The following is a 20,834-nucleotide window of genomic DNA, read 5'->3' on the forward strand; positions in this document are numbered from 1 at the left end:
GAAGATCCCACATGCCGCGGAGCGGCTGGGCCCGTGAGCCATGGCCGCTGAGCCTGTGCGTCCGGAGCCTGTGCTCCACAACGGGAGAGGCCACAACAGTGAGAGGCCCGCGTACCGCAAAAAAAAAAAACAAAAAAAACCATCCCTGTCGTTTCACCCACGTGCATTTTTAAAATGAAACACTACAAACAGGCCTAAAAATGGCAAGCTGCACATTTTGGGGGAAAGGGCGGGGAGATGGCTGCGTTGGGTCTTTGTTGCTATGCGCAGGCTTTCTCCAGTTGCGGCGAGCGGGGGCTACTCTTCCTTGCGGTGCGCGAGCTTCTCATTGCGGTGGCTTCTCTTGTTGCGGAGCACGGGCTCCAGGCATGTGGGCTTCAGTAGTCGTGGCTCGAGGGCTCTAGAGCGCAGGCTAGTTACTCCGTGGCATGTGGGATCTTCCCGGACCAGGGCTCGAGCCCCTGTCCCCTACACTGGCAGGCAGATTCTTAACCACTGCGCAACCAGGGAAGTCCAAGCTGCACATTTTTAAATGGTGCTTTATCTGTTTGTTAAGTAAATTTACCATACTTTACAAAAACATTTTCCTATTATGGACATTTAGATTTCCTCTAAGTTTCTGGTATGAACAATAAACTTCAAAGAATATAGAGAAGTCTTTCTCATATCTTTAACACTACTTAAAATTGTAAATTCATTTCTTTTCATTACTCCTGGAAGGAACTAAGTAAGGAAAGTATGTATTTTTTCTGGCAATTTTATTCTCCTTTTGATTTAGTGAGAGATTCATCAGCCTTCTTGATACCAGAGATGTTGATTATAGGGCTTTCAAATTTCTTTTGTACTAGCCTATACTTCTGATGCCTTTCAGGGCCTAGAGTCTGGATTATAAATTTATTCTCTGGCTGATTCCTCCATCATCATCATCATTACTGTCAATTTTATAAGTTTATTAAGAGCCTTATAAATAATATCAGATGTTTAATTTTCATCTATCCTCCCAGGTCCCAGTTTCCTGCCTTAATTTATCTAATTTTTGTCTTATTCTTTTCTAAGATTCTTAGTACTTCTCAACTCTACACAAGTGCCTTAGTGAAAAGCACATGGATTTTTTTTTTTTTTTTTTTTGCGGTATGCGGGCCTCTCACTGCTGTGGCGTCTCCTGTTGTGGAGTGCAGGCTCCGGATGCGCAGGCTCAGCGGCCATGGCTCACGGGCCCAGCCGCTCCGCGGCATGTGGGATCTTCCCAGACCGGGGCACGAACCTGCATCCCTTGCATCGGCAGGCGGACTCTCAACCACTGCGCCACCAGGGAAGCCCCCAGCACATGGATTTTAAAACAAAAGATCTGGTATTAAAGTATGGATCTGCCACATATTTGCTATGTGACCTTTGCTAAGTTACATTCTCTGAGCCTATAAAATGGGAACATATAATATCTATCTTGTGAAATTAGTATTGAATTACATATATAAAGATAAATACATGTATCAGCTCCTACATGCAAGGCTTCTCCTACACTTCATATTCATTATGTCTACTCTTAGAGTAGCCGCCACAGGAGAAATAGGAAGGCCAATACCGCAGACCATGAGAAAATCAAGAAGATGATAGTATGAGATGGATGTGGTGTAGAAAGTCACCAAACTAAGACCTGAGATTTGAATTAGAGGAGCTGAGAGTTGTGGGTGTTGGTAGGAAGTGTTCAAACAGAGCAAAAAAGCATATATAAAGGCGCTGAGGTCAGAAAGAGCTTGGTACAGTCAAGGAATTATAAGTAGAGAAATTTAGGACCATGCAGAATAAGGGAGAGAGTGATAGCAGATGGGGCCCACAGTGGTATTTTGGGAGGCCCTATTGTTGGCCTATCCAATTTCCTTATCTTCTTCTTTCCCAGTAAAGAACCCCTAATTGTATTGCTCAGACAAGTGAAGTGCCAAGCCCCGTGGAGTATATTATGAGTTTAAGCCAGTTAGAGTACCCTCATTATCCTCTGCTGGTGACTGGTTTAAGAACCGTCATGGGGCCCAGTTTAGAAAAATAGGATATAAGAGGAAGTCTTCAGAAGAAGGCCCCTAGGAAATGTTTTCCTCCCACTTAAAAGGAGAAGGAGCTAATAGAAGGAAACTCTATCTTTCCTTTCTGTTTTTGGAGATGGTTGTGTGTAGATATGATTATTGGAGTGCTTCCTGCCATCTTTCTGCCATGAGGAAGACACTACTGATACACTGGGGATGGCAAAGGGCTGAGACCTTAAGGACATCTTTAACTGCTGAGCCAACTCTGGAACTGCTTCACTCTGGACTAATCTACATATTAGATAATAAATATCCTTATTGATTAAGGCGCGTTCAGTTGAATTTCTATTCCCTGCTGCTGAAGGTATTCTACTGATTATAGTTACGGAAGGAGTAAGATCATGGAGAGTTTCGTAGATCATGCTAAATATTTGAAATGTAATCCTAAGGGTTATGGAGAGCCATTTAAGTCTTTTGAGCATGGAGTGACACAAGATAGGATATCTTTTCAAAAGGTCACTTTAGTTGCGACGTGGATAATAGATTGGACAGTGGCAATTGTGGATAATAGATTGGACAGTGGCAATTGTGGTTGCAGTTGGAGCAGATAGGAACTATTGCAACAGGTCATACAAGAGAACACAGTGGTTTAAAGTAAGTGGTGGCTGGCCATGGGAATAGAGAAAAATGAAACAATTCAAGAACTGTTGAGAGATATATTGGAGGCAGAACTGTGATTGGGATTGATTCAATGTGAGTGAAGAAGAGGAAGAAATCAAAGATGGCTCCCAGGTGTCTGGACTGAGCTACTACTTGGTAGATTATGATGCCATTTACTAAGAGAGGAATAAACAACTGGAGGTAGAACAGGTGGGAAGTCACAATAATGAGTTCATTGTTGGCGGTGTTTAGTTGAAGGTGCCTGAAGCAACCAGGTGATTATATCAAGCAAGCAGTTGGGCATTTGAGTGCCTAGAGGAAAGATAAAGAGTTTGGAATCTAGATGGTAACAGAATCTATGTGATTTTTGAGATTCTTAGGTAGGGAATGAGTGATCAGAAGGGAAAAGGTCCCAAGACAGAATCCTACGATCCCTAGCACTTAGCTTTTCCATGGAGCAGGGGAGTCCAGTGAAGGAGATTGAGAAAGAACAGCCAGAAAGAAAGAAGGAAAGCCAAAGCGTGTTTCTACAAGGAGGGAGCAGTCAACACTGACAAATGCAGTTGAGAGGTGATGCAAGAAAAGGACTAAAGGGAGTCTATTAGATTTATCCACATAAAAGCCACCCACCAGTGACACTGATGACGAAGCAGTTTTTGGACAGATAAAGTGGTCAGTTCAGAACCCAGGTGAGATGGCATAAGGATGGAGTAATTAAGAAATGAAGACCTAAAAAGTAGAGAATCAGGTCAAGAAATTTGGCCTTAAAGAAGACATAGTGTAGGAGCTGAGGGAAATGTGGGATCAAGGGAAGGTTTTTGTTTATCTTTTACAGGTAGCAAAGCTACCTTTCCTTCACTCCTATATCCAATTCATTAGCAAGCCCATTTAGGTCTTTGTCTAAAATATATCACAAACTTGTCCATCTCTCACCTACTACCCAGATGACTCCCTGGTTTGGGCCATTATTATCCTCACTTGGATTCATTCAGTAGCCTCCTAACTGGTTTCTCTGCTTCCATTCTTATTTTGTTCCTGTCTTTTCCAAACCACACAGCAGTGGAAGTAAATCAAACATGGCACCTGGAATACAACCCAAACTCTTGGTCTTGCCCTGTAAGACTGGGTATGATCAGGACCGTCTCCTACCTCATCTCATCCCATTTACACCCTCCAGCTGGAGTGGTGCCCCAGCTCCACACCCTTGATTCTGGTTTTTGTTGTTGTTTTTGTTCTTGTCTTGCTCACTGTTCCCAGAGCTTAGCAAGCTTCCTCCTAAATCTCTGAGTGGCTGACTCCTTTTCATTATTCATGACTCTGCTCAAATGTCACCGCATCCAAGAAGTCTTCCCTGACCTTCTTACCCTCTCCACCCCCATCCTCACTCCCTGTTTTATCTTCTTTTTGGCTCTTATCAGCTGAAATGAAGTTGTTCATTTATTTATTTATTGTTGATTACTTATATCTTCTCATTAAAAGTAAAGTCTGGGGAAAACTGGGTGAAGTTTATAGGATTATTATGTATGATCGTTTGTGTGTATTGTATATTATGTATTACCATGGATTTTTTTTTAATAAAAAGAGCATGAATTTATATCTCCAAAAAAAAATGTTTTTTAAGTAAGTTCTGTGAGAACTGGGATTTTGTTTGCTTGTTGGGAACTGTGTCCCCATCACCAGAAAGGAGTCTGGCATGCAGTGGGCTTAATTAAAGCCTTATTAAATGCGTGAATTAATAAATGCTATATTTGGTCATAAATATTCAAAAGAGGATGGAGAGGGGAATACAAACAGCAGGAGATTCTAAGGCGACGAAACTGGACGGGGTGGGGGTCGGGAGGGCCCTAGGACTTAGCACTAGAATCCCTGTCCTAGCGTTAGGATTCGAATCCAGGTCCCAGAACTCTTTCCACTACTGCACGCTACCTCTCCGTTTATGCAGTGTTGATTACATGACGGAAGTGGTGATTAGCACTTTTTTAGGAGACGCTCGTAGATCATCTTTGTGACCTATTATGATTACAACAGTGCAGGACCCATAGGAGCACCACCTTACAAGTGGGTGTTCTCTGATCGCCTTCAAACAGGACCACGCCCGCACTTTCATTCACTTGCTACAGTGGTTCGGAAGGAGGAGGCGGGCGATTGCTTGCAAGCCTCACTGCCGGCCCGGGTCCTCTGCTCTGCAGTTGAGGTGTCAGGTTTCAATCCTCCCAGGGCCACTGGACGTCGCGGCGTGCCCGGTGCGGCGGCCCCCTCCGCCTCCAAGCCTAGACTTAGGCAGCGAGCGAAGACTCACTTCAGACGCGCGGCCGCGCACTCGGCCTGCCGCAGACCGAGGCTGGGCCCCGCGGCGGAGGCTGCTTCGGGGCTGCGCTGGCTGCGCGCTCTGGGAGGCGGCGATCGCGGCTGGGCCGGGACTTACTTCCTCCACCGCAGGACAACAAAACAAGCCAGCTGCAGGCACCAGGCTCTTGGCACCGGTCTGGGCCGGAGGCGCAGCGATGGGCTCCGTGCTGAGCAGCGATAGCGGAAAATCCGCGCCCGCCTCGGCCACCCCGCGGGCCCTGGAGCGCAGGGGGGACCCCGAGCTGCCCGTCACGTCCTTCGACTGCTCCGTCTGCCTCGAGGTGTTGCACCACCCCGTCCGGACCCGCTGTGGCCACGTGTAAGTGCCAGGGGAGCTGGATTTGCGCGCCCACCCCCTGGGGAGGGCGATGTTAGCGGAGCCGTTGGGGATCGGGGGGTTCAGAAGCCGGCGCTTGAAGGAAACTGCTGCAGGGAGACACCTGGACCCGTCGAGTGCGGACCACGGGGAAAGTGCCCAGTCGGAAGGTGACACAGGATTTCAGGAGGAGAAAACAGCAACAAGCGGGCCCTGCAGCCCCCGTAGAGCCGCCTCCTCCCGCAGCCCAAGTGCGGAGTCCCTGGGACGGGAATTCCGGGCGCGAGAGCCGCGGGGAGTAAGGGTTTGCCGGCTGAGGAGGGTGCGCTTGCCTGGAGAAACAGCACCCGCCTGGGCCCAAGGCAGGGGCTCCCGCCGAGCGCAGTTCCCGCTCCACTCGGTTAATCGGGCGGTGCTTCCTTCTCCGCCCGGAACCCGGGTCGGTTTTGTTTTGCTGGCTCTGCGCACGTGTTCTAGAACGCCCGCGAGGCTGGTCTCTTGAGCAAACAAGGATCTGTGCAAACTGTCCTTCCATCCCCACCTCCCTTTCCCAACACAGACGCCCAAACCCCTCAAAGATCAATCGAACGGGAACGTCCAAGTGACTTTCTGTAGTCGTTAGAGTTGCACAAGCCGCCACGGCTGGGTGTGCGGCTTGAACGGTACCCCGAAGCCCGTGAATGCAGCAGTTTAAAACACAGCCAACCGAGTGAAGGAGGTTGCAGACTACCTGCCTTACGCACCGCCTCCCCACCGCGGTAGGAAGTAGAGATAAAAATAACTGTCTTAGAAACCACGTACACACCAACTAAAACTCGCTGGTAGCGCACAGCCGTGATAGTTTCTAGGAAGAGTTTAAAAACAAATCCCTTTATAAAATTGGCACGTCCTTAACGTGTGCCTGAGTAACTAATAGTAGGGGTTAGATCTGTGAGTTTGTGTTCTATTTGCTTAAAAGCTTTCTTCCCGTGGATGCGTGGGTGTGTGACTGTGTGGGTGAGATTGGTGGGGGGCGGGCGGGGGAGGGGATTGCATAGAGCATGAGTGGCAACCCACTTAATGTCTTCTCTGGACCGCCGACTAACTAGTTGGATGAAGCCCCGAGGCAGTAAGTGCTTTCTGGCTTACCAGGAAAAAAGAAGTATCATAAATCATGAATGCAAGTGCACAAGCCGTCTTTAAAAGGACTTAGGTGGTCCTTGAGAGCTATAGCCTAGTATCTGAGAAGCAGTTTTCAACACTGAAAAGCCCAGCAGAGAGCCCGGGAGAAAAATCTGCAGCGCACACAATGTTTAAAGAAAAAGTGTCCCTGGGCATTCTTTTGTGGCCATATTTTCAGGGCCTGTTGTTTCAGCTCTGTACTTTAAACTCAAGGCTAATTTACCTTCTGTCTGATTACTGACGTTGTTTCCCAGCTGTCCAGATGTAGCTCGTTGACATAATTCCCCAAGGCCAAGATGGAAGCCAAGATGTTACTGCGCTATATGAAATACATTGATTAGTTCAGAGCAGTAATAACCTCAGGATACCTACATTTAAATTTTGTCTGTATTAGCACTAAAACTTTTAGGTTGCACCAAAGACACACAGTGGGCCTCAAGTCTTGGAAGATTTTCTTTTGTAGAACTGAATGAGGCAACTTTGCTATTGGAGATTGTTATCTGATTGTTTTCCCTGGTTTGGATTTTGAATGCTATAACTTAGTGTGTGCAGTGTTTTGCTTCTGCTAAAGAGTAATATAAATTTGCAAAACGTTGAATCCTTTGTTTAATCTTTTTCTTTGTTAGAGTGAATAGGAAACCAGCAACTGGAAAAATAGTCATGAAGTAGCACAATAAGGGCTGGACAAATTGCCTTCCCTCACTTTACTGTTCTTTGATGGACAAATCTATGTCCATTGTTCTGGCCGGGGGCAGAATTTCCATATTCCTACTTTTGGCAAATTTACTTGGGCCTCTTCCACTTTGTAAATGTTAACTAGAGTCCCTTCTCTGGAGATGGTGAGCCTTCCTAACACCGGTCGTACTTCCTAAATGAATTGCTTTCTTCTATTGAACTTAAATTGGAAAATGAGGAAATGCAAATAAAACCTCTATATTATCCCATACTTAAGCTAATTTCCAAACTTGCTGAACTAGGTTGTTTATGTTAATTTCTGTTTATAAACTAGTTTGAAGTCAAGCAAGTATAATATGGCAACAATACCTTGAATGAATATGTATATATGTATTGTGATGCAGTAAAACAGTGAGAGCTTCATAGCCACTAACCAGCTGTGTAATCACCACTTTGGTTAATCTTTTTGAATCTCAGCTTCTTCATTTGTAAAATAAGGTGAGTAATGGAATTCTTATGAGTATTTAAAGTGTAAAAGTAGCCCATAATATAGGCTCAAAACGTTTCTTTTTTTGTTGTTGTTTAACTTTGATTGGAGTATAGTTGATTTACAATGTTGTGTTAGTTTCAGGTGTTAAAACATAGTTTCTATTTCCATCAAAGTCATTGCGTAAAGCAAGCAAAAACCCATGAACAGGTTTTATTTCTTTTTTTAATATAATTAATTAATTAATTTACTTTTGGCTGTGCTGGGTCTTCGTTGCTGTGCGCGGGCTTTCCTAGTTGCGGCGAGCGGGGGCTACTCTGTTGTGGTGCGCGGGCTTCTCATTCTGTTCTCTTCATTGCGGAGCACAGGCTCTAGGCGTTCGGAGTTAGGTAGTTGTGGTTCTCGGGCTCTAGAGCGCAGGCTCAGTAGTTGTGGCGCACGAGCTTAGTTGCTCCGCGGCATGTGGGATCTTCCTGGACCAGGGCTCGAACCCGTGTCCCTTGAGTTGGCAGATGCATTCTTAACCACTGCGCCACCAGGGAAGCCCCCAGGTTTTATTTCTTATCTCTATATTTCTTTTGGAATAAAACTGGGCCACAAAAGATAAGTCTATGACATTTCCAAGATGTCCCAGATAGCCTTACTTTTAGCTTAATTCTTTTTGAATTTGGTGGACTTTAATTTAAGAAGTTCCATTTTAATGTCTCATTTCAAACTGACGTTATTCATATCTCAGTATTATCAGTTGTAAAAGTAGATTTGGGGGAAAAGACTTCCTACCTCTGCCTTTTTTCTATTAACAGTGAGCTGGGAAAAGAGGGAGTAGATGAGTTGAAACTGCATAAGGGAAACTAAAACGGAATCTGATTTACATTTAAAAGAAATTTTCAAGAAATTTGGTATGGTATATACCAAGGGAGACAAAAGTCGAAGACAGAGATATAGGGGGACAGAGTTTAGCTCAGGAGGAAGTTAATGAACTCACAATTAGGCCTGTTGAATGTACAGCAGTCTGATAGGGAGACATCTAAATGGAAATGTCCCAAAGGCACTGGGAAAGTGGGTTTAGGGACAGAGCTCAAGGCTGGAGCTAAGGGAGTTACCAAAAAGGGTCAAGAGGTTGAGAATGGGCCTAAGAGAGTTAAATACAAACCAGAGCAGACCATACAGTACAAAGAGCCACATCGCCGTAGACCTGAGTTGGGTTGAGTTGCTCCAAGTCACAGAATTTGCCTAATTTTTTAAAATGAAACTGTTGAAGATAATTCTGCTTGATGGTAAATGGATTAAAACGTTCCATTTGTGGTCAAGTATGAGCATCAAATTCATGGTTCTCTAAGTAGAGTCTGAGGGTTTCCTGATGTGTTATAAACTGACCCAGAAATAGACATCAGTGCTTTCATTCTTTTTTTAAAAAATTTTAGTGTATTTTATTTTATATTAAAATTTTTATTGAGGTAAAATTGACATATAACAGTTTCAGGTGTATGGCGTAATGATTCGATTTTTGTAAATATTGCAAAATGATCACCACCAAAAGTCTAGTTAACATCTGTCAGAATACATGGTTATAAAATTTTTCTTTCTTGTGATGATAACTTTTAAGATCTACTCTCTCTTTTTTCCTAATTAATTAATTAATTAATTTTTGTCTGCGTTGGGTCTTTGTTGCTGCACGCGGGCTTTCTGTAGTTGGGGTGAGCGGGGGCTACTCCTCGTTGCAGTGCGCAGGCTTCTCATTGCAGTGGCTTCTCTTGTTGCAGAGCACGGGCTCTAGGCACGTGGGCTTCAGTAGTTGTGGCACACGGGCTCAGTAGTTGTGGTGCATGGGCTTAGTTGCTCTGCGGCATGTGGGATCTTCCCAGACCAGGGATGGAACCGGTGTCCCCTGCATTGACAGGCGGATTCTTAACCACTGTGCCACCAGGGAAGTCCCAAGATCTACTCTCTTAGCATCTTTCAAATAAGCAATACAGTATTATTAACTATAGTCACCATGCTGTATATTACATCCCATGACTTACTTATTTTATAATTCAAAGTTTGTACCTTTTGACTCCCTTTACTCTTCTCACTTCCAAAGCCGACAGTGCTTTCATTCTTACATGAGGTACACAATCCCAAAGACTTCTTTTAAACCTAAGATTAAAGCTACTTATCCTATTATTTATTATAGATATTTATACATATTTTCTATCAGTGAGGATTCTCCAGAGAAACAACCAATAGGTTATATATAAATATATGGAGAGAGAGAGATTGATTTTAAGGAATTGATTTACATTATTGCAGATAATGGCTCTACTTGAAGTCAACTGATTATAGATGTTAACCACATCTACAAAATACCTTCACAGCAAGATTTGCTTAAGTGTTGAATTAAACTGAGTACTATAGGCTGGCTAAGTTGATACAAAAGACTAACCATCACATCTTTTCAACAGGCTTTTAAGGGTTATTAAAATCTGGTGATCAAAACCAAAAATTAGATCATTATCAGGTTTTACTAGAAGACACTTCAGAATTCTCTTAAGAAGCCTGACTATCAGGCAGCCATGCACACACCTACACGTTGCTAAAGCAGACAGTAGGAATCCACAGTTTTCTTAAAATTAAAATCATTGTTCATTTAGCTTCATCATTATCATTTTAGTTTGCTGTGGGTTGTTTCGTTAGACCTACTATTGCATGGGGTGCATTCGTTTTTTGATCCAGCCAACGTGGCCTGCTCTGTGCTGAGCACACAGACACAAAGGCTTATCCTTTTAGAGTTTGCATTCTTATGTGGAAGATGGACAATAAACAAGATACAGGTGTTAAGTATCTAGTTTGTTATATAGTGTTAAGGATTAAAAAAAATAAGACAAAGAAGTGAGATAGGAAGTATGTGGGAGTTGCAATATTAAGATATTTAGAGCAGTGCATCTTAAATTATCTGTTGTAAAGAACCTCTGAAGTGTTTTGTTTTAATTTCCAGCCCATCACAGACGAATAATTTTATAAAATAAAAAATGTATTGTGGAAAAATGAAATTTAAAAATACCAAAGATAGGGAGTTCCCTGGCAGTCCAGTGGTTAGGGCTCGGTGCTTTCAGTGCCGTGGCCCGGGTTCCGTCCCTAGTTGGGGAACTAAGATCCCACAAGCCATGAAGTGCGGCCAATAAAAAAAAAAAAAAAAGATATATAAAATACAAGCCGTCATTGGAAAAATTGTTATTAGATTACTCTGTCAGATTCCTATACAATTTTCTAAATATTACTTCTCTCAATTTCTATTCTTAATTAAGCATGAACTCTTAATAAACAGGGCCTTATTTTGTACAGTGTTGGTCCAGAGGAAAGCAGGAGGTGAGGAAGCTAGTTTGACTGGTATGGGGACACCAGTGGTGCCTTTTCCTCTGAGTGAGGATTTTGAGCAGATTCATGGCTTGAGCTGATTTAAAAGCATCTCTCGGGCTGCTGAGAATAGTCTGTAGAGGGAGGAGCAAGCTGAGGAGACTGAGTTCAGAGGCCACCGTAGTAATCCAGGTGGGAGAGGACGGGACCAGCATGGGGACGGTGGAGGTGGTGAGAATAGCAGGACTATAGAGATATCTTTGAAGGTGCCGGTAACACAATGGATTTGATGCAGAGTGTGGAAGAAAGTGAAGAATCAAGGATGGCTGCAAAGTGCTTGGCCTGAGCGAAGGCTGGAGCCGCTCTTAATGAGATGGGAGAGACTAAGAGGACGGGGGTGAAGATCACGTTTAAGTCAAGAGTTCAGTTACTGACAAGCCAAGTTTCAGACAACCGAGTGGAGCTGTTGAGTGGACAATTGGATATGTGAGCTTGGAGTTCAGAGGAGGAGCTGGGCTGTAGGTAATCAACTTGGGAATCATAAACATATACTCGATATAAATCCATGGGACTGGATGAGCTCATCAAGGAGTTAAGTATAGTTAGAAAAGAATAGAGGTCCAAGGACTGAGCAGCGGTGCCCACCGATATTTAGAAGCTGGGACATGGGGACTTCCCCGGTGGCGCAGTGGTTGACTCCGCACTCCCAAGGCAGGGGGCCCGGGTTCGATCCCTGGTCAGGGAACTAGATCCCACACGCATGCCGCAACTAAGAGTTCGCAGGCTGCAACTAAGAGTTCGCAGGCCGCAACTAAGGAGCCCGCCTGCCACAACTAAGATCCGGCACAACCAAATAAATAAATAAATAATTTTAAAAAGAAGAAGAAGAAGAAGCTGGGACATGGAAGCCAGAAAAGCAGCAGCCAAAGGAGAGGAAGGAAACCTCCAGGTGTCCTGGAGGCTGAGTGAGTGCAAGAAGTATTTTCCAGGAAAGAGGGACCCGCTGAATCCAGTGCTGCTTTAAAGGTCGAGTACGTGATAGAGATGGGGAGTAGAGAAAGCCCTTTCATGAAGTTTAGAGGCAAAGGGAAGAGAGAAATTGGGCAGTATCTGGAAAAAGAAGTGGGATGGAGAGAATTTTCTTTTAAAGGAAGAATGGAATATTTTGTATGCTGATGGAAATGAACCAATAGTGAGGGAAATTTTGATGCACAGGAGAGGAGAGAATTGCAAGGCTAGGATTTACAGTGGGGGGCTTGGCCTTACGCAGGATAATGGACAGTTCATCCGTTTAAGAGGATCTAGAATATTAAATGGGCACAGATGCAAGTAGTTGAATTGAAGTAGTGGGAGTTTGTGGAAGGTTCCCATCTGATTGCAGCTTATGTTGACCTGATATTTGACCTGTGATTTGATTTTTTTTTGAAGTATAGTTGCTGTACAATATTATATGTTACAGGTGTACAGTATAGTAATTCATAATTATTAAAGGTTATACTCCATTTAGTTATAAAATATTGGCTATATTCCCCGTTTTGTACAATATATCCTTGTAGCTTATTTTATACCTAATAGTTTGTACCTCTTAATCCCCTACCTCTAAAGAGCCCCTCCCCCTTTCCTCTCCCCACTGATAACCACTAGTTTGTTCTCTGTGAGTCTGCTTCTTTTTTGTTATATTCTCTAGTTTGTTGTATTTTTAAGATTCCACATGTGATATCATACAGTATCTGTCTTATTCTGTCTGACTTATTTCACTTAGCATAATGCTCTCCAAGTCCATCCATGTTGCTGCAAATGGCAAAATTTTGTTCCTTTTCTCTGGCTCAGTAGGAGTCCATTCCTTTTCTTCATCCATTCATCTGTTGATGGACACTTAGGTTGCTTCCATATCTTAGCTATTGTAAATAATGCTGTTATGAACATTGGGGTGTGTGTATCTTTTCAAATTAGTGTTTTCATTTTTTTCAGATATATACCCAGGAGTGGAATTGCTGAGTCATAGGGTAGTTCTATTTTTAGTTTTCTGAGAAACTTTCTTACCGTTTTCTTACAGTGGCTGCACCAATCTACATTCTCACCAACAGTGTATGAGGGTTCCCTTTTCTCCACATCCTCTCCAACATTTGTTATTTGTGTTCTTTTTGATGATAGCCATTCTGGACAGGTGTGAGGTGATATCTCATTGTGGTTTTGATTTGCATTTCCCTGATGATTAGCAATCTTAAGCATCCTTTCATGTGCCTGTTGACCTGTGATTTGATTTTAAGGTGAAATCATCCAGGCCCCTGATGCTAAAACAAATGTATATAGAATGCTTCCTCCTTCTAATGTACTTGGATAAGCATCACTTAAAATAGGATGATTGGAGTCTTTTGTACCATCAAGACCCAAAACTCTTGAGAGTCGTTGTTCTAATAAAGGAATGCTACTTTCAGCATTGCCACTCCTTTAAGGTCTGGTGCTTAGTAGGTGTTAAGTATTTTGAATTAATGAATGACTCTACGACAAAATTTGGGGGACTTCCCTGGTGGACCAGCGGTTAAGAATCCACCTCTCAATACACGGGACGCGGGTTTGATCCCTGGTCGGGGAACTAAGATCCCACATGTGTGCCACAACTACTGAGCCCGCGCACCGCAACTACAGAAGCCACGTGCTCTGGAGCCCGGGTGCCACTACTGGAGGGAAGCCCAAGTGCTGCAACCAGGAGCCTGTGCACTGCAATGAAAGATTCGTGCTGCAGCTAAGACCTGATGCAGCCAAAAATAAATAAATAAATTTTAAAATAATAATAATAAGACAAAATTTGGGGCTTCCCTGCTGGCGCAGTGGTTAAGAATCCGCCTGCCAATGCAGGGGACACAGACGGGTTCGAGCCCTGGTCTGGGAAGATCCCACATGCCGTGCAGCAACTGAGCCCGTGCACCACAACTACTGAGCCTGCGCTCTAGAGCCCTCAAGCCACAACTACTGAGCCCGCATGCCTAGAGCCCGTGCTCCGCAACAAGAGAAGCCACTGCAATGAGAAACCCGCTCACCAAAACAAAGAGCAGCCCCTGCTCGCCACGACTAGAGAAAGCCCACGTGCAGCAACGAAGACCCAATGCAGCCAAAAATAAATACAAAATAAATTTATTTTTTTAAAAAAAAGACAAAATTTGGATACTTTGGTGAGCACAACTTTCGACAACCATTTCATAGTGCCAGCCAGCTGGTACTAGGGAGTTTGAGTCACAGATAGGAGTCCCCTGATAGTTTTTGAACTCCCTTCCTTTTATAGGGTTACTCATCTGTGCCTGTATTATTGAGAATTTTAGAAAGATGTAATAAGCTGGCCTGAAATTTGCCTCATCTGGTGGTTGGACTGCTCTGTGTTACTTAGCAACATTAGTGTTGTCGTAGGCACATTAAATATTAGTGATCTATTAAATTACATATTCTCCAGCAAACAGAACCTAAATAATGTACCAGACTGAGTTTTACACCACGATTCTCTTTAGCACCTGGCTACTGGTCCTAGGACCAGCAGCATTGCAGAATCTCAGCCCCCAACTCAAATCTGCTGAATCGCAATCTGCATTTTCACAAGATGCCCATGTGATTTATATGCATTTTAAGATTTGAGAAGTACAGCCTCAGATAACCCTATTTAATTGACAGTAAGATACTGCAAGTTGAGGACAGTGTTTGAGGGTTATAGAGAGGCACCCCTCTAAGACTGTAGATTAAAGGAAATAAAATTTTCCTTAGGGGGCTAAATATAAAAATCAACATGTAAAGGAGTGTAGAGATATGCACAGTCAATTTTTGGAGGCTGAATGATTCCCAGGATGGACTTTGAGCGTAACCTAATTGAATACATAAACACCTCCAAGGAAATCTTGAGGGACAGTGGCTGAAGGCCTGTGCTCTAAGAATAGCTGCGCCTGGGACTGTCCAGGCTGATCAATCCATCACTGGATCGCTGAAGAGGGAGACTGGTTGTGTGTGTATGTGTGTGTGTGTAGTGTCCTATATTGGAGTATTTTAGCCCCAGACTCTCATCCTCCCTTTGAATAACAATTGCAACTCCCCTTATTCTATTTATATGTTCCAGCTTCCCAAGGGAGCCCAAGATTTTCATTCAGCTTCATATTGGCCTACCCACAGTGAGGCAGCCCAGTGTTGAGAACATAACGAAAATGTTAGACCAACCACATGTTGCCGAGGGCTTCTTCCAGAACCACATTTAGGGAACACCTCTGGCTACTTATTTTGCCTGTCTAGCCCTAGGCCCCATGGAGTCCCTAATATAGCCCTTTCCTCTTTAATTCTCCTATACTTAGGGTGCAGTTTTCCCCCTTAAGATTGCGTGCATAACTTTACCCAGTGTCCTCAGCAACCCTTTCCCCATTTTCCTCCAATACCTTGCCGCCCTTTACTTATATGAGTTTTATTGCTAACCACTTAATTAGAGAAACAGAAAGTGGTTAATAAAATAAACAATGGGGATGGGATAATTAAGTTCCCAGCTGGTTTTAAAGTTCTTAGAGTCATTATCTGGTTCCTGATTGAAGTCATCAGGAGCTGCAAACTCAGCAGGGGCGGGAGGCAAGGGGTGTGAGTGAGCAAGGAGGATGGGTATCTACAGGAAGGGGCACCACCGATCCAAGTGGCCACGTGGGAAATGAGTCCAGAGTTGCAGGAGACTTAGCTTTTCAAGAGAAGCCAGAAATTTGAATTTGTGTGTGAAATCTGATTTTAAAGCTATGACAACTTGTGCTTCCACTGCAGGGGGCACGGGTTCTATCCCTGGTCAGGGAACTAAGATCCCGCATGCCACAAGGTATGGCCAAAAAAAAAGGCAACGACAACTCATTCAGAATTTTTGAAAACATTAAATTGGTCTTTAAAAAAAATGCAGTTGACTTCTATCTTTCCCCTACATTCTCCTAATTTTGATCATGTCTGTTGTGATTCGTCATTCTCAGCCACCTTATGGAGGGGGAGAGGGGGACAAATAGGAATTTCTTATCTCTGGGGTTTGTGTTGATTTTTACCCCTTGGGTTCTTCCGGAAAGACACAACACTTATTTATTAATGGGAACATTGGGCCCTGCCCAGAAAATTCCCCTTTGGCCCATTCCTCATAACTGATTTAGTTATTTCAATCTACTGACCATTTACTGAGTAGCTACTCTGTACCTGGGGCTGTGTGGGAGGGACCCCTACAGGATTCTGAATGGTTCTGTGCTGTGTGTATTTCTGTGATTCTCATGCAGTGTTGTTACTGACCTGTTGTCACTGGGGCATTTTTTGTTTAGTTGGGTTGCGTTTTTCAGCTTTATTGAGGTGATACAGTACATAATTGTATACAATCCTATAACCACCACCACAAACAAGATCTAGAAGAGTTAGTTCCATTACCCTAAGAAGTTCCCTCGAATCCTTTACAATCAATCCACTCCCCAAACTCCTGGGCCCCAGGCAACCCCATCAGCTTTCTGTCACTGAGCTTTGGAGTCATACAGTAAATAGTCTTGTATTTGACTTCTTTCACTTAGCATAATGGGGCATATATTTGTTGTCATTTGGTATACTGTAAGCCCTTTTGCCTCTGCTTCCCAAATCAATCCTAAATCTGTCTGTCCACTTACACTGTCTACTGCTCCTTTGCTGGGCTAAGCCACCATCCTCTCTTGAACCAACGCTTACAATGGAATTAACACTGGACTCTGAGCCATGACTCATACCTCTGTAATCCATTCTTCACACAGGAGCCAGTGATCTATGTAATGTAAATCAAGTCGTATCACTCTCCCACTTAAAACCCTCCAGTGCCTTCCCATCACGCTTAGCTCTGGCTTTATGGTTGGTCTCCTACCTACCTTACTGTCCCACATATTGCCAGTTACCCTCCCCTGGGCCCCCTGCATTTCCACCACGCTGGCTTTCTGTACCTCAGCAGAATGGTCCCTGTTTTCAGCTGGGAAAACCATTCCCAGATCTTCCCAAGACTGATGCCTTCAAATGTCCTCTCAGGGACCCCCCATCTCACTGCTCGCTCTGCCCCACCCACTCAATTTTTGTTGTCAACTGTTTTATTCTTCTCAGAGCATTTATGGTTTGCCAGTCTTTTTGTTTACCTGCTCATTTCCTCTCTCCTCCCTCTAGAACTCTTGAGAGCAGGGACCTCGGGCACTGCCATGGTTTCATCTCTGGCATGTCAAACATTGGCAATCATAAACTATTAGTGAAAATTTCGTTAGTGAATGCATGCTTCTATGGTTGGGTCTGGGGAGACTTGTGCATGTTTTATAAATCTTCATTATAACCATGTAATAACTGTTCTTGCTAAAAGCCACACGAATTCATTTTTTCAAAGTTTCGTTTTCTCTCCCTTCAGCCTTATATTGTCTTTCAAATTGTTCTGTGCTCTTTAAATTTATTTAAATAATCATAAATGCAAGTAATCTTTTCCTCACAGTGAATTTGGATGCTCTTAAAAATATCATTTTTAAAAATGTTTTTCTCTTCAAATCACATTCTATTAAATATTTCAGGTCTCTCATCCTCCAAGCATTTCCCTTCCCGGTTTTCCAACTAAATTTTTCTGAAAAGTAAAGAAAATGTAAGTCATAGTAAGGTGGTTAATTTTCCCTAACATTTTATTATGAAAAATGTCAAACATACAGCTAAGTTGAAAGAATTGTACAGTGAAAAACCATATATCCATACCTATTTCTACAATTGTTAATTTTGCCGTATTTGCTTTTACCTCTCACTTTATCACATACCTATCCATCCATCAATCCATCTTATTTTTTGATGCATTTTAGAGTAGGTTACAAAGATCAGCACACTCTACCCCTTCTCATATCAGCATGCATAATATTAACCAGAGTTCACAATTTGTTTATGGGATTTTTTAAAGGTAAATTACACATAGAGTGAAATGCATACATCCTAGGTATAACATTTGCAGAGCTTTGACCAATGTTTCATTACCCCCCTTATGGTTCCCTTATGCCCCTTCCCAGCCATCCCCGTTCATGTACCCCCGTAGGCAATCACCGTTGTGTTATTTTTTTCCCTATCATAGATCAGTTTTGCCTATTCAAAAATTTCAAATAAGTGGAATTACACAGATGTACTTTCTTGTGTCTGGCTTCTTTTTTAAAAATTTATTTTATTGAAGTATAGTTGATTTACAATGTTGTGTTAGTTTCTGGTGTACAGCAAAGTGATTCAGTTACATATATTTATATATATTCTTTTTCATATTCTTTTCCATTATGGTTTATTACAGGATATTGAATACAGTTCCCTGTGCTATACAGTAGGACCTTGTTGCTTATCCATTCTATATATAATAGTTTGCATCTGCTAATCCCAAACTCCCAATCCATCCCTCCCCCACATCCCATCCCCCTTGGCAACCACAAGTCTGTTCTCTATGTCTGTGAGTCTGTTTCTGTTTCGTAGATAAGTTCATGTATCTGGCTTCTTAGTATGTCTCTGAGAGTCATCCATGTTATGGCTTGTAGCAGTAATTTGTTCTTTTTTATTGCTGTGTAGTATTCCATTGTAGGAATGTGCCATGGGTTGTTTATTCATTTTCTTGTTGATAAATATCTGGGTTATTTCCAGGTTGGGTCTACTGTGAAAACATTCCATCTGAATACAAATGGATATATTTTTTAACTTCTCGAGTAAAACATGGGCTTGGTACTGCAGGGTCAAGGGGTGCCTGTAAGTTTTGTTTTATCAGACACTACCAGACCATTTATCCCAAGTGGTTGTAGGTAATTAACTTTTTAAAAGAATTGTTTATTGTGTAGGTAATAAGGTTATACGGTTCACACTTAAAATTCAACAGTGAAAATACCCTTCTTCTACCATATACCCCTTTCTTTCCAGTTCCCATTTTTCCAACAGGTAGGCAAATGTTCTTATTTTCTTTACCCTAGATGTTTTTACATATCTACAAACCTGTAAGAAGCTCACACTCTATATACACTTCTACACTTTGCTTTCTAAGAGGTTTTAGTTTAGAGTTATCTTGTCTCTGTGTCCTGTTATATAATATATATTACCTAAAGCTGAATAGCCCTGTGAGGATTCTGATTAGACAATTCAAAAATGATCACTTGTATACTTTTCATGCCAAGGTGCTAGGATAATGATGGTAGATGCTTCAGCTCTCATGACTTGAATTTGATAACTGTACCTTTAAGGAGAGAATGTTCCCCTCAGATCTTTTGAACTAAGCAGTTCTGCAGTCTTGCTTCTGCACCCCAGAAAGTGAGGCTTGAGGTGCAGCAGCATCCAGTACCTTTCCATGGTAACACTTCTAAAAGTTGTGGTTTTTATATACTCATAATCAGTAAGTTCAATCTGTTCCAAAACACCTTGATCTTGAGATGTGTTTTCTCCAGTTCATAATCACTTCTATTAAAAGTACAGTTAATTGACTAATCTACCGGATTTGCAACTAATATTCTCACATAATGCAACGACATCTATATAATGCTCATTTGAGAGTTTCATGCCACAGATTAACACCACTGTACAGACTTAGTGGGGGGGGGTTATAGGGAGGGACTTGATTTTTAAAATGCCTCAATAAATTGATATAGCCACTATGGGGAACAGTATGGAGGTTCCTTAAAAAACTAAAAATAGAACTACCATATGACCCAGCAATCCCACTACTGGGCATATAACCAGAGAAAACCATAATTCAAAAAGATACGTGTACTCCAGTGTTCATTGCAGCACTATTTACAATAGCCAGGACACAGAAGCAACTGAAATGTCCATCAACAGAGGAATGGATAAAGAAGATGTGGTACATATATACAATGGATTATTACTCAGCCATAAAAAAGAACAAAATTGTGCCATTTGCTGAGACTTGGATGGACCTAGAAACTGTCATACAGAGTGAAGTAAGTCAGAAAGAGAAAAACAAATATCGTATATTAAGCCATATATGTGGAATCTAGAAAAACGGTATAGATGAACTTATTTGCAAAGCAGAAATAGAGACACAGACGTAGAGAACAAACGTATGGATACCAAGGGGGTAAGGGTGGGGTGGGATGGATTGGGAGATTGGGACTGACATATATTCACTACTACATATGAAATAGATAACTAATGAGAACAGACTGTATAGCCCAGGGAACTCTACTCAATGCTCTGTGGTGACCTAAATGGGAAGGAGTCCAAGGAAGAGGGGATATGTGTATACGTGTGACTTTGCTGTACAGCAAAGGGTTCGAGCCCTGGTCCGGGAAGATCCCTCATGCCGCGGAGCAACTAAGCCCGCAAGCCACTTTGCTGTACAGCAGAAACTAACACAGCAGTGTAAAGCAACTCTACGCCAATAAAAAAAAATGCCTCAAGTGTGCTACTTTTCATGAATATCTACTAGGAATTTCCATTGTTGTGGTTATCAATCATAGTTACAAACACATGTATGAAGTATTTATAAAATAACAGCAGAAATGTACCCTAGGTAAAGCCCACTGGCTTATACAGCTACATCACTGATCTCAAACCTTTGCTGCCTCTGCTTGTCACTGGGAGGAATTAAAGTGTCTTTAAGAAGACTACAGGGACTTCCCTGGTGGCACAGTGGTTAAGAATCTGCCTGCCAATGCAGGGGACACAGGTTCGAGCCCTGGTCCAGGAAGATCCCACATGCCGCGGAGCAGCTAAGCCCGTGTGCCACAACTACTGAGCCCGCAAGTCACAACTACTGAAGCCCGCGCTCCGCAACAAGAGAAGCCACTGCAATGAGAAGCCCGCGCACCGCAACAAAGAGTAGCCCCCCGCTCGCCGC

At 42.8% G+C, this 20,834-nt stretch overlaps 1 protein-coding gene across 2 annotated transcripts in view; it reads left to right on the plus strand.

Annotated features, from left to right (window-relative positions):
- The first annotated feature begins 4,867 nt into the window (after positions 1-4,867).
- The window catches only part of RNF125 (ring finger protein 125), a 41,056-nt gene continuing 25,089 nt past the window's right edge, over positions 4,868-20,834 (plus strand). For both annotated transcript variants that reach the window (XM_028480335.2, XM_007130537.4), the window contains exon 1: positions 4,868-5,346. In XM_028480335.2, coding sequence (XP_028336136.1) covers positions 5,183-5,346 — 164 coding nt within the window. In that variant the 5' untranslated portion in view covers positions 4,868-5,182. The remainder of the gene's footprint in view (positions 5,347-20,834) is intronic.

This window comes from Physeter macrocephalus, chromosome 19 (genome assembly GCF_002837175.3).
Source record: "Physeter macrocephalus isolate SW-GA chromosome 19, ASM283717v5, whole genome shotgun sequence".
In the NCBI taxonomy this organism is placed as follows: domain Eukaryota; kingdom Metazoa; phylum Chordata; class Mammalia; order Artiodactyla; family Physeteridae; genus Physeter; species Physeter macrocephalus.